This window comes from Lytechinus variegatus, chromosome 18, assembly GCF_018143015.1.
Source record: "Lytechinus variegatus isolate NC3 chromosome 18, Lvar_3.0, whole genome shotgun sequence".
In the NCBI taxonomy this organism is placed as follows: domain Eukaryota; kingdom Metazoa; phylum Echinodermata; class Echinoidea; order Temnopleuroida; family Toxopneustidae; genus Lytechinus; species Lytechinus variegatus.
The window spans coordinates 4,538,768-4,554,148 of NC_054757.1; the positions used below are offsets into that span (position 1 = coordinate 4,538,768).

Here is a 15,381-nt window from a genome sequence, read left to right on the forward strand (position 1 = left end):
CAAGGTCTTATTTCTACAATATTACTAGTCATATCAATCCTAACATGCAAAAAGTGTCACAACTTACCCCGCCTTCCCCTACAGTGGGCATAAAAAAATATACAATTTTAACAACATTTTTATATTTTTGGCTTCCAACAATTTCAGCACAGAGTTTGACATGACATATAAAGTCAAACTGGGGAGCGTTTCATCAATATTTTCATCCGACAAGTTGTCAGATCTGACATCTTTCCTTGATTCTGATTGGCTGAGAGGCACTGTTCCTATGGTAACTGTCGGATAAACTGGTACTTGTCGGATAAAATGTCTGACAAGTCCTTTCATGAAACGCCCCCCTGGACTTCACCATTCAGGAAACCAAAACCCAAGAAGAGAAGCAATCTTATCAGAAAGAGTAAAATGAGAGGAACAATTAAAAAAAATGTTTTATCAAAACCTTGACATATGTTGTGTGATTATATTTTCCCATGACATATGTTGTGCTCAGAAGGAGGCAAGATGCAATTTGAAAGATAAGGAAAATCTGAAAATTTGTGTACAAAACAAATGGGAGAGTTGTCCACAAAATCAGCCATTTTGAAGCACATTTGCCAATTTGAGGATCCCCATTGAAAGTACAACAAGACTTTTTAAACATCCAGAACTTGCTTATTTCATAGGCGATTTTGATGAAACTTTTTTTTAATTGTTCCTCTCATTTTACTCTTTCCAATAAGATTGCTACTCTCCTTGGGTTTTGGTTTCCTTTAATTTTGAATTTGCTCTTTGACTAAATTACATTTTGGCTCGTTTCTGTTTGGTGCTATCCAAAATGCTCTCCACAACAACTCTAGGGTGTTTCACGAGTTAAGTGTTAATTAGAGTCGCACTGAAATTTCAGTTGTGTGCGTTTTATGACGCCTCACCACATTGGTCGGATCATGTGAATGGAATGCACATTACCGCGTATCCATCAATCAATTACCTGTTAAACAACATGAGCGCGTTGGCATTTAAGCATGACTCTTAAGTCACAGTTTACACTTTGTGAAACACCCCCCAGTTTGTCTAATTAACATCTAGGTTCAACTTTCACTTAGCTGGCTACGGACAGTCAAACCTGCCTACAATGACCACCAAGGATAGACAAGAAATGCAGACTTTATGAGCAGGTTCCAATGTGGACGGATTTCCTGTCATACATGCTTCGATGGAGAAAATTATCGAAGGGAAACAAAAATAGCAGTCTTTACAGACAGGTGGCCTTTCTCAGGGGGCGCGGAAGCAGGAGGGGGGGGGGCTTTATCCCAAACCATGTACAAAAATGACCATATGATTGTGATTTTTGGCATGGTCAGCCCCCCCCCCACTTTGAAAACCGTTCCGCAGCCCCTGCTTCTATACTGGTACCCACTAGGGCAGGTTTGACCATACACCTTTTTCTAATAACACACTGCTTAGCGATAAAATGTATGATTTGTCATTGATGCACATTGTGGTAAATGCAATCAATCTTAAAAGTTTGTCATACGATTAATCGCTAAGCCTTGTGTCACTGGGCCCACAGGTTGTGCGTCTGAAGTGAGCGCGTAAAAGTTCACCCACATAATCGTCAACGTATACGCTCATTTTAATGTCATCGGAGTAGTTTTGCCCCACTCATTTTCCTTTCATCAGAGATGGCTCAGACCTACATTAAAATAGACTCCCATGATGTGTGTGTGATGAGGGGCACACTTGGCAAGAACATTACACCTATAATCATCTCACAGAGCAAAACAATTGGCATCGCGTAGGCTTGAAGTGCTCGCCGGTGGGACAACTTCGATCCATCCCGTAAGGAGATGGTAATTGCATTTCAAGCCTATAAGACTTTCCCTATCTAAAACTTCTAAATATACATTTTCAATTCCACTGAATGCTTTGGTAATACAAATGACCACGGTCTCATGCGATTTTGTAAGATTGGCTACAAAATCATTCATCCTTGCCTCACTAAACCTTGTGATAGTCTTCTTGGGCTACAGATATACAAGGCTTACCATGTATAATGATGACATTCCCATAAACGCATTGATCGTAATCAGCCACAGCCTAAGGGCAGAATCTGTCATGAGGATTATGGACAAGGGGTACCCAGTTTCCTTAAGTTGTGTCATGCCAGGTTAAATAAAATCATGGTTCCAGAGTTGATAGAGAATGAGCAACAAATGAGGACACCGTTTCATTCAACCTGATGAAATATAATCAGGAGTGGATGGATACTGAACAAAATTGCAGTCGAATGATGAGTTTGTTTCTGTGTATGCAATGAATAACATTATGTTTTATAAATGTTGCTTTGACATCAGCGATGTCTTTACCTCTTTTTACAGATACATCCACAATGGAAGCTGGAAGAACTTTGACCGGTGAGTCTTCCATGTCGTATCTCCGCACGTGCCAACAAACGATGTGAGCTGAAAAATGTCGCCCTCTAGTGTGCGGTTTCAGTTTGGGAGACGAACCAACTGATGAAACAAATTAAGTTGAAGAGGCGACAGTATGGCTTTGTCTCTCTCCATCAACCCACTGAGGTAAATAAGCGAATGACACTCTCTTCAATACATGCAGTCCTTCATAATATCTAGACGATGCGTCTAACCTCGTCGAGGAGGAGCACAGATGGAGCATGCACTATCCACTGCTTGCATACAGCCAGACAGCGCTTGCATCTCGTCTACTAATCTACTGGAGGCTTCAGCAGCCTCTGGAGATACTGTCCGAGCAGCAGACCTTTGATCTGCCGCTGTCATACATGGGTGATCTCTGTCACATCCCATTCTGATTCTGAGTCTGTTTCCGAGATGTCTCCTCCATCGCTGTTCTCGTGGTCGCTACTCGTACCCGATGAATGGTCGTTGCTGTCCCCCGACGGTCTCCTGGGCTTCTCGTTCTCCACCCGTTTGAAGTAACAGATGACCTGAAATAAAGAAGTTCAGAAACCAACTTCTATATTTAAAAAACTTCAAATTCTGAATTAATTAATTCTTCATTATCTCACGAAACCTTACAAGATCACATATAAACTGAAAACACAGTCCATGTTACGTGATTACCAAGCTTCTGCATCTTAAGACTAGGAGTCCAATTGATTTATTTTATTTTCAAGCCTCATGTAACTTTTTAAATCAAGCTTCTGATGCAATGGTATGGAGTTATAAATTTATGCAAACACGCCACTATGCGTTCGAATCCAATGCAACTTCTGTTTATTTATAAAAACATTATATGTATCATTTACTTTCATTAATTAAAAACAATTTCATGTTGTTTATGATCAGAAATATATTGCCGACAATTTCAGCCATTAAAAAAAAACAGGATATAAATAAGAAATTTCAAAATCATTAAAATGCTATGAAGCAATGGGATCTAGACTGAAACTCGCCTAAAATCACCTACAAAAACAAGAATACGTCGACATATGTATTTTCATTGCTTCAAAAAGAAGACCCACCCACGTGACAGAATTCTAAGCTTTACACAGCAAATACTCATTTTCAACTAGATTGTACACACACATTTTACTGATGGATATAAACCTTTCACTGTTTTTGTTTGATCCTCTTTCAATATTGTCTAGAAAACATTGAATTAAAAGGATCCAAAGTAGTTTATGTAAGTGCTTTGACTCTGTATACACCAACTAAAGCATTTAAGTCGGCCAGTGACCCTCTGTCTCACATATTCATTATATTGTGTGTTATCCGGTGATAACTTTTACTGTGTCAGCTTCAAAATACTGGAATGATTTGCCACTTGCAATTACACAGTCTCCGTCATTAGCAATTTTCAGAAAGACTGTTAAAACCTTTTGTATGTTATAGATTATGTCATTCGATTGAATGCGCTTTGGGTCTAAAAGGAAAGGCACAGCAGGAGTAATAAGTAATTAATAAGTTCTGAGCTGACCAGGCTTGCCCCTTAAATTGTCAGTGAACAGAGCAGCAGGTAGGAGGGCACCAGCCCCCACCAGGATCTAGCTAGGAATTCCAGTGGGTGATACAAAACTTTTCTTTTTGACATTATGTACTCGGTTGTATTTGTTAAGATCTCTTTTTTATTTGTTTATATTTGTTGTTGTTTGTATATCCAAAGGAACTGTTGCTGGGCTAGCGCCATGAGCGTTTCTGGACGGTGTGAGTGCTCAACAAGATATCACAACAATAATGATAATCATAATAATAATTATTATTATTATGATTATTAATTATTATCATTATTGTTAATTATTATCATTAGTATTATTATTATCATTATTATCATTATAATAATTATTATTGATTTTCTATCATTAGCACAACTGGAAGTTACATTCACTTCAGCAGATGCAATTCAACAAGTTAATACAGAGTGTACTAAATGCTGGACATTACTATTATCAATTAAGAAGCTGGCTGAACATGTCCACATACAGGAAGAACCAATTACCTTGAAATTAGGGGAATACCACTTGTTTGTTTTGTCTTTGTTGGCACGGTCTAACTGGTCTTTCCGTAACCTCAGGACCGTACAGTCTGTGTCTAAAGCCTCGATGTCTTCACTGCAATGCGATGAGTTGTCGGAACCGTTGTTGGCAAGATCGTGCTGGCTGCTTGAGTTGAGGAGGTTGGAGTTGGCCACGAAGAAGGTATTGAACCAGAAATGGAACATCCGGTCCTGGCGGGAAGGGAAAAACAAACAAAATTCCTTACACTTTATGAAAATTGATATAATAATCTGGTTATTCATAATGCCCTTAGATATACACTGAACATATCTGATACCTAATTGGGTTCCATTTTACAAAGAGTTACGATTGATCAATCACATCTATGGAGGCCAGCAATATAAACATCTAAAGCACACGTTTGTTCAAAATATTGTCTAGATATGATGAGTATTCATATCCTTTCCGTGAATATTCAGTGAGTTTCTGTTTGTTAAATATGGATATTGTATTCATTTCCTACAGAAAATATTATGACATTGATGGATTTCCATACAGTTGAGATGATTGGATCAGTTGCAACTTTTTATTATTCCGGATAGTAGATTCAATTAGTCATTCCTGCACACAACGTATGCACATCCACCACTCCCTAGGGAGCATTGCAGTCAGTCCCCATCGAGGCACATATAATAAGCCAGTTCGTAGTTCCTTTCTGCGCATGATCAAAAGATTCTACGCATGATCAGAAGAAGGTCATTTGTACTAAAGTGACACAGCCCTTTAAAATCTAATGAGATAAGCACCAACTTTGATGACTTGATTATTCATATATTCTTTTGAATTGTCGTTTTCATTTACATCCACAAAAACAACAATACTTCCACGAACGACTGGTATTTCACAGTTTGCAAAGTACATTGTGCAACAAGCTAAGATATGCATTCAAAGAAGGGATGCAACAAATGCCTTCATTAAGTGTTCATTTGTGTGCTATTCTAGTCACCTGGTCTATTCAATTTCTTTATCCTGCTATGTAAGGCAAGCTTAAGTAATATCTTGCTTTGAAATCTGCCTATCATGATGAAAGAAATGAAAGGTCATTTGACCAAAATTGTCCATGGGGTAACTACGAACTGGTCTATACTGGACAAGCTACAATGACTTTCACATCCAACCGGGTACCACCTATATCAAGCACCTGGGTAGAGTTGCAATGTCAGGATTGATGCCTTGCCAAAGGACGCCAGGCTGCGGAGGGATTCCAACACAATGCCCTCTGATTTCAAGGTGAGAGTCAGAGCCACTACACCATGGCTCTTCCTAGGTTGCAAGCACAGACTCATATTTGACGCTTTAACCAGAAACAGGTCTAGAGTAAAGACTAGACTCAAAAGACTGTATTTTGAGTCCATCTATCTATCTATCTATCTATCTATCTATCTATCTATCTATCTGTCTGTCTGTCTGTCTGTCTGTCTGTCTGTCTGTCTGTCTGTCTGTCTGTCTGTCTGTCTGTCTGTCTGTCTGTCTGTCTGTCTGTCTGTCTGTCTGTCTGTCTATCTGTCTATCTATCTATCTATTTGTCTTGTCTGTCTGTCTGTCTATCTATCTATCTATTTGTCTTGTCTGTCTGTCTATCTATCTATCTATCTATCTATCTGTCTATCTATCTGTCTGTCTGTCTATCTATTTGTCTTGTCTTGTCTGTCTGTCTGTCTATCTATCTATCTATTTGTCTTGTCTGTCTGTCTGTCTGTCTGTCTATCTATCTATCTATCTCTCTATCTATTTGTCTTGTCTGTCTGTCTATCTATCTATCTATCTATCTATCTATCTATCTGTCTGTCTGTCTATCTATTTGTCTTGTCTTGTCTTGTCTTGTCTGTCTGTCTGTCTATCTATCTATCTATCTATCTATCTTCTGATTTTGATCAGTGTTAACTTGGTAGTTACCATTGGATGGCAAAGTTACCATAATAGTAACTTTTATGTAACGGGGCAATGAACAATGTCTGCATCAATGTATTTGGTTTGTTAAGGCATTCTCCTTTCATACTCTGCGACTTACCTTTTTGAGTTTATTTGGTTTGTTAAAGAACTCTATTTTGATGTCCCCACAGATTGGCACGGGCAGCGGGAACTCACACCTCACGCTCCTTTCCTTTTTCGCTACCTAAAAATTCAAAGATCGCATAAAGACTACGATTGGTATTTGATCATAGCAATAATTAAATTACCCCTAGATTAACTCATATCATGCTTATGCCTGTTGCCAACTCACTCACAATGAGCACAAAATGATATCACTACTTTCGTTGACATTTAAAGAGAAATTCCAGTTGTTGCAGTAAACACTGATTTCATGAGAAAGTCTGTAAAACCAGGCTTAATTGTCAGTATATCATCGAGGATGAAGATCTGGTACAGTTACATAAACTGAACTTCGTGAAATCTTGAAATCTACGCTGAAAAACGTTCACACTGAAGATCACCAACACAGATAGGCACACGTGGGACAGTGTATTATTATTGCTGGAATAAAGACCTGACGGAAGTGACCGAATCCGCGCTTTATATTTTGCTTATTTCTCAGCAATTACACAGTTTCTCCCAGAATCCTTTGGCACATATTTTTTATTCATACAAACAGACACTTGGGTGGTCATTATATTAGATTCTGTAAAAAGTCATTTTGAGATCGTTACCAAAACTGGAATTTATCTTTAATACGTGGGTAAATGATTTTTGTCATGAATGAAGGTGGACTGGAATCTTGTATTCTGTAGAAATAAATGCTCGTTTGGTCTAGATTCAAACCTGTTAAGAAGAAAATACCGTACCAGCACATAAATGTAATATCAGAGTCATCGAGGGAGGGAGAGAGCATCTAAATTGAAAGACATAAATTCAAGTTTTGAGGCCATAAAAAGTTCCACCCACTGCCAATAACAGAGCCTAATCAGAGATGATCCCCCCACTCATTTCACGGATAGTAAATTACAGTTACTGGTATCATATAATAAAGCAAGGGTAAAACTGATATTTAAAGGTAAATGCCAGTTGTGGTAATGATATCAAAATTAGTTCATACAGAATCCAATGAAATGACCACCAAAGTGTCTGTTTGTATAAATAAAACATATGTGCCAAAGGATTCTGGAAGAAACTGTGTAATTGCTGAGAAATCAGCAAATAAGCACAGGATTCGTGTCAAGCGTCGGGCCCGACATTCAAAGCAATAATTACATGTATACACTGTCCCACGTGCGATTATCTGTATTGGTGATCTTCAGTGTGAACATTTTTCAGCGTAGATTTCAAAATTTCACAAAGTTCAGTTTATGTAACTGTACCAGATCTAGATCCTCAATGATATACTGACAATTAAGCCTGGTTTTACAGACTTTCTCATGAAATCAGTGTTTACTGCAACTACTGGCATTTCTCTTTAAAGGAAGGATGAAGGGCTAGTCAGTAAACGAAGGATAAGGCTGGGCAAGGCTGGTCGTGAAAGGAATGAAAGGCTTTGTCTTTAACATATCATTTCTTTAAGTGACACGTTTCATATTTAAAAGAACATATCATCATCATTCACATTAATCCTGACCTTATTACTATCATTAACAAATGGGCAATTCCATATTCTGTCGGCATTTATGACATTTAGAACCAATTATAAATGTTATATCTCTCGCTTGTACTGGGATTGTGCAAGTTCATTTATTTATAGTAAAAAGCTAGTCGGTAAACAAAGGATAAGGCTGGTTGTCATAGAAATGAGAGGCCTTGTCTTCAAGCAGCACATCATTTCTTTAAGTGACTTGTCTCGCATTTAAAGGGGAATTTCACCCTAAATAAAAAAGTTTGTTGTGAAAATATCAGAGAACAAAAAAATTGATGTAGGTTTGAGGAAATTTTGTTAAAGGACAAGTCCACCCCAACAAAAACTTGATTTGAATAAAAAGAGAAAAATTCAATAAGCATAACACTGAAAATTTCATCAAAATCGGATATAAAATAAGAAAGTTATGGCATTTTAAACTTTCGCTTATTTTCAACAAAATAGTTATATGAACGAGCCAGTTACATCCAAATGAGAGAGTTGATGACATCACTCACTCACTATTTCTTTTGTATTTTATTTTATGAAATATGAAATATTTTTATTTTCTCATCATTGTCATGTGAAACTGAAGTTTCATTCCTGCCTGAACAAGTGGAATTCCATTATTTTAACATTTTGCGCTTCAGGCAAGGAGGTCCTAATCGTCAAATTCGTAAAAATTGAAATATTGTATAATTCAAACAATAAAAAAAAGAAATAGTGAGTGAGTGACATCATCGACTCTCATTTGGATGTAATTGGCTCGTTCATATAACTATTTTGTTGAAAATAAACGAAACATTGAAATGTCATAACTTTCTTTTTTTACATCCGATTTTGATGAAAATTTCAGCATTGTGCTTGTCTGATTTTTCTATATTGATTAAAATCAACATTTTTCTGAGGTATACTTGACCTTTAAAGGGGAATTTCACCCTAAATAAAAAAGTTTGTCGTGAAAATATCAGAATTTTTTTTTTTTAAATTGATGTAGGTTTGAGGAAAATTTGTTAAAGATCAAGACAGTTATTAGCATCTTAAATTTTGGATTTGTGATGTCATAAACGAGCAGCTGCCCCACATGTTTTGTCATATAAAACACATAAATTCCATTTCTTTAAATTAACGGTTCATGAAAGGGTGTGAAATGATTTGTCTATTGATATACTGAAGGTACAGTAAAAAAACATTTTCAATTTTCTGAGAACATAACATTTTATTGATTTTTTTTACTCATATGATATGTAAGGAAGCTGCTCGCATATGACGTCACAAATCAAATAGTTAATATTCTAATCACTTTTTTTTTTATTCTTTAATGGATTTTTCTCAGATCTTTGGCAATATATTTTAGTATTTTTTCTGGGTTTTTTTTTACAAAGAACTTTTTGTCAGGGTGAACTTCTCCTTTAAAAGAACATATCATCATTCATATTAATCTGGTCCTTATTATTATCATTAACATATGGGTGATTCCATATTACATGTATGTTGGTATTTATGACATCTAGACCCTGTTATAAATTTTCTAATATCTTTTGCTTGTAATGGGATTATGTAGGCTATAGAGGAGAAAAAGAAATTATGACAATTTTGATTGATGATAGATATGACATCCACTAGAATACAGATTCTGTCCTATCTCTTGGAAATTAAAATTAAATATTGAGAAAAGATTATATTTAGAATACCACCCAGGTTAGTTTCGAAGTCACAATGTTTTGTCATGAAAAAAATAACAAGAGAACATTAGACAACTGAGGAAGATAGTAAATCTTTAGGATTCTGTTGGCATTTAGTTAACATCACGAGATATTTTCTTCTCCTCTGATGTTTATTATCAGATTCTAAAATCTAAACACCCTGGCTCGTATTCCTAAGTCAGGTTTAACTTAGACCACAGTCTAACTCAATACTAAAATTATGGGGAGCCAAAAATTCAGAAATTGTATATTTCCCTTGTTTCCTATTTTGTCTACTTTTGCTTTCATAATGAAGACAAATACTTCAGTGATCATTCCCAGACAGTTATGAACAATTTGGATGTCATGTGAGCTAATAAACTGAATGTGTAGGCCTACTGTTATCTGTGCTCCAGTACCACAACTTAAAACCAGGGTTTAATTTAAAGGGGAATCCAACCCAAATTAAAACTTGCTTTTATAAGGAAAAGAAAAATCAGACAAGTTTATAGCTGAAAATTTGAACAATATTGGACAAACAACAAGAAAGTTAAGAATTTTTAAAAGTTGTAAATATTGGTAATCACTATACCCATGGAGACTTCAAATTGGCCACATATGGGATGTCATAGTGATGTAAGGCAAGGACTACTCTTCCATGTACTCCAATACATATTATGGCTAAATTGTCATTTTTCCAAAAAGTTTTATTCAAAATTATATTTTTCTTTCATGAGGACATAAAACAATATACTATCTGGGTTATATTTAGATTACTGCCCCAGGGGAATGGGTACTTAGGAGAAAACCACAAATCCCTGATAATAAAGTACATGGCCTATGGGAACGGTTGTCCTTGCCCCTTGTCATAATTTACTTACCCAGTTGCCAATTTGAAATCTACATAGTATTAGTGATCTCAATTTTAAAACAGCAATAACTTTCTTATTGCTTGACCGATTTCTTTCAAACTTTCACCATTCTGTTTAATTTATTTTTCTCCTTCCCAACACACCATTTTATGGCCAAGGCTGGATTCCCCTTTAAACCCGAGTCCAGAACACAGGCTCCCGTGACAATCATCGTAATTCATGACACAACGTTTTCTCCTCCCACAATTGCTCTGGGCTTAATTTCATCTAAGATGTAGAGTTAGGGTAGCAATAGGATTTTATGTCGGGTTTAGGGCTAGGTTTGTGGTAGGGTATAGTGTTAAACCCAGGGTTGAATTTGGTCAATCGATTAGTGTGTGGAATTTAGAGCAGAGCAATTGTCGCCAGAGCAAATGTCATGGAACCTCGTAATCATTATCCTCAATATGCATCACAAGATCTCCATACCTCGTAAGGTTGTGATGAGAAGATCTTGACCTTTTGTTGGTAAATGACGAACGCTGGAGCGCATGAACCGCCGTTAAACATAGGCACCGTCTCGAGATCAATGCGGGTCAGGAGAAGCGTCGTGGGCTTGTACTCCAGTTCCCTGATGATCAGATCGCCGTAGTATTCCACGTACCGCCGTTGTGACGGTATCGTTACTCCCTAAAAAACAAGCAAAGAGAACAATAAATGATGATATGGGTTATCACAAATTGCACAAATCAACAAGATATGGGGGGTGTTTCACAAAGATTTAAGTATGACTTAAGTCGCACTTAAATGCCGACGCGTACAAGATATGCAACGCGCGATCTTATTGATAGATACGCATTAGTGCGCGTCCTCTTGAGACGATCTGACCAATGCGGTCAAGCCTTTCATACCGTACGCAACCCGGTATTTAAGTGCGACTCTAAGTCATACTTAAATCTTTGTGAAACACCCCCATGGTTGTGCTCAAAAGTTTATAGTGAACCCAACTACAAAAGGCACTCCTTCTTGCCGAGTGTTAATGTAGACGACAACAGTACAATGTTTGGCGAGCCCAGAGAAACAAACTTCATTGAATGCAATATTTTATCACCCGGATTCACAATTAAACATCTAAATTCTGGCAGAACTTGAACACTTTAATAATATGTTCATATTCTGGTGGGGTACAGTAACTTATGAGCGCCACTGTAACTTTATCATTACATGACAATCTTGAAGGGTCAAGATGATATGATATCATCTTGAGTTCTTGACCCTTCAAGATTGTCACGTAAGGGCGGGAGTTGGGATGAATTTTTGGGAGCCTCCCGATGAAATCGGGAGGGTTGGCATCTCTGTGATATGTTGACAATCAGCTTTGACTTTAAAGATTTTCTCATGAAACCATTGTTTACTCCAACTACACAAGTTTTGACTGGTAACTGTTAATATGAAACTGTTAATAATTAGAGCATGTAAATGGTAAAGACAGGCTTGAATGTTATAGTAAAACTGGTGTGAATCACTGTATACCTAGGAATATAGAACACCACAGGACCCGGTAACATAAATCTTAGCAATTGATTGTGAGGTTAATTTCTAGGATTGATTGTATACAATAACCAATGCAATCAATCTTAGAAACAAGCCCTAAGATCAATTGTTAAGCTTTGTGTCACAGGACCCTGGTCGGGGTCACACAAGCTGGCATTTATCAAAGTCTACATAAGTCTTTCACTTTCTATCTTTTTATATAGGTGAAAGGTATATCCAAACTAGACTAATGTAGTTGCAGCAATCAATTAACTTCACGAGAAAGTTATCAAAATCAAGGACCATTCTCAGCATATCATCGTAGATCTATATCTTCCATAATTCAACTTCGTGAAATCAATAAATCTGAAAATCACTTACACTGGTGACTGCCAACACAGATAAGCACATGTGGGATGGTGTGATGTTTACTGCTTGGAAAAAGAACCAATACCTTGCTGGAATGCCATACTTATTTTGCTATTTTTTGTCAGTTAGTTTAGATTTTCAATTAGAATCATGTATCACAGCTTTTGGTTCAGAAAAATGTAAAGATAAGGATAGGGATTATTTAATTTTGGAAGTCAGATTTTATGCTTGGCTTAATGTGCTGATTTTCCATTGGAGCAATCATCGCCAGAGCAAATGTCATGGAACCATTTTTTTTACAACGACGACAAAGTAGGGCACATCCCCATAGCATAATTATCCGACTATTAACACAGTGATACGTTGCACACTGATAGCATCTGAGAATAAAATATGACTGTCATACTTCAGTCTTTATGGAACACTCAACCCCCCCCCCCCCGCAGAGGTAACATGCGAACCGTTCCATTTTTAGAGTATCTGTTTCTCTTTTTTTATATGAATATGCAGATCCTTTTTTTGTATGATTTGTTACCTTTTTTTTATTTCCGATCATGGAGTATGTATTATACACAGCGCGTGACACTAGCGCCCGTCCGACGGTCCCAGACCGGTAAAAATCTCTGTCTGGCCAGTAACTTGTTGCATGAAAAGAACAAGTAGATCCTTGCCTACGAGCACATGTTTAAATTGGTGAATTATCAAGTTTTCAAGTAGAGTCAATCCACATATTCTTTCACTGATCTCACTACAACAGGGGAGTGTTTCATCAATATTTTTATCCGACAAGTTGTCAGATCTGACATCTTTCCATGATTTTGACTGGCTGAGAGACACTGTTCCTATGGTAACTGTCGGATAATATGGGACTTGTTGGATAAAACGTCCGACAAGTCATTTCATGAAACGCCCCCCAGGCTGGCATTTGTTACGTTGAGACAAAGTTTCTAAAATACTCTTTTGTCAAAAATCTTTTTTTTTTCCTTCTAAGAATACGTTTTTTTGTTGTAGAAGGTTGGCAGGTACTGGTTGCAAGCAACTGCAGTAGATGTGAAATAGTTACCTTTCTGTTCTTCGTCCTCTTTGATGCATAGAAATCTAACGCCTCGTTCGCCGTCTGATACAGTCTCCTATGTAACATATATGCACAGATCATCACACCGGTCCGGCCCTGCCAGAATACAGAAAATACAGCTCTTTAATATCAAAGTCCATTATAAAAAACATATTTAAGTACAATGTAAAACAAAATAGGATAACCTATACAAGATATATAAAGTTCTGATGGATTTATAAGAATAAATGTGAGCCTTATTTGATCTGTTATTTTTCTTCAAAATGACAACTATTAGAATAGTTTCTTCATTCACGCACAAATGTTGTAGATATGTAAACAAAAATTATTGCCATCCCAAGAATATCATTACTAATGCAATTTGAAAAGGTGAAGTATGAGTATATTTATTTTTGCTCATATTTTTTTAATGAGAATGATTACTATGGCTCTGCATTTGCACCAAACAAAACATCAGGGCCCCGTCTTACAAAGAGTTGCGATTGATCTGATCAATCGCAACTATGGACGGCCAGCAACGTCAATAACTATTATGCATGTTTGTTCAAAATATTTTCTAGCTATGATGTATATTCATGCAATAATTGTTTTCTTAAAAATTCACTGTGCTTCTCTTTGATTACAAAGGACATTGTGCAAATTTCCTTTAGAAAAATTTATGACACTAATGGATTTCCATAGAGTTACGATTGATTGGATCAATCGTAACTCTTTATAAGACAGGCCTCTGGTGAGCATTTCATCACCATTTTTTTGCCTGACAAGTTGTCAGATTTTACAACTGTCCTTGATTTTTGCTGGTTGAAAAGTCCCGTCTGATAAACAATTCGAAATGTTCTGCATGAATTGGTTGAACAAGTGGAACGCCTCCATTACGCGATTCAATATAGCAGCAGTGCTGACTTTGAAACTACTGAATAATTATTCACAAATAACACCATTCATTTGATAATAAAATAATATGCTCATTGACCCTACATGACAGAGCGTTGACCTTGATCATGTGACCTAGGACTCGTGCAAGTGATACATGATTACCCTTCCATGTTTCATGAACTTGATCCAAAAACTTTCAAAGGTACGATGGCATTTCTACAAAAAATCCCCAACATGGCCAAAGTTCATTGACCCTAAAACTGGGTGCCTATACATGTAGTCTTGCTCTGCTATGCAGAAGAGACAATAAAACCTCTTTGGACAGACATCACAGGAGAGGTCAATCATTAGTAAACTTGCAACAAAAAACAAAGATATTTTGTTGCTTTCAATACATTTGCAAGGGTAATTCTCATGATTCCCCCCCCCCTACCAAGCTGATGCAAAAAAAAAAAAATGAATGTAGATCTCACATACAAAGTGAATACAGTACTGTAGGGGAAGGCGGGGTAAGTTGTGACACTTTTTGCATTTTGCATGTTAGAATTGATATGACTAATAATATTGTAGAAATAAGTACCTTGCCTTTAAATTTGATTCTTGGGAAATATTTTTCACCTTTATATAACTTTCTACCCCCACACTGAAATTCACTGTGACCTTTGAAAAAAACGATGTCAAATGGCTCAACTTGCCCCATATGTGGGGTAAGTTGTGCCACAAAACTATGTACAAAATGAATGCGGGAAGAACCAGGATGTCAATTTTTTATTTCAAGTCTTTTCACTTGCTAATTCTCTATAAATACTAACATCCTCTAAAAGTTAAAGAACTGTCATGTGAATTTACACCTTTCTGCCTGCATATCAATGGCTTTTCAAGTTTTTTTAATTTTTCATTCTTATTACCATAAGAATTACCATGGCTCAACTTGC

General features: G+C 36.8%; 1 protein-coding gene across 2 annotated transcripts in view; it reads right to left on the minus strand.

The window, feature by feature from the left end:
* Positions 1-694: 694 nt before the first annotated feature.
* The window catches only part of LOC121431612 (phosphatidylinositol 3,4,5-trisphosphate 3-phosphatase and dual-specificity protein phosphatase PTEN-like), a 49,674-nt gene continuing 34,987 nt past the window's right edge, over positions 695-15,381 (minus strand). For both annotated transcript variants that reach the window (XM_041629179.1, XM_041629180.1), the window contains exons 6-10: positions 13,559-13,666; positions 11,083-11,283; positions 6,525-6,629; positions 4,456-4,683; positions 695-2,944 (exon numbers count right to left, since the gene is read on the minus strand). In XM_041629179.1, the coding sequence (XP_041485113.1) occupies positions 2,774-2,944; positions 4,456-4,683; positions 6,525-6,629; positions 11,083-11,283; positions 13,559-13,666 (813 nt within the window). In that variant the 3' untranslated portion in view covers positions 695-2,773. The remainder of the gene's footprint in view (positions 2,945-4,455; positions 4,684-6,524; positions 6,630-11,082; positions 11,284-13,558; positions 13,667-15,381) is intronic.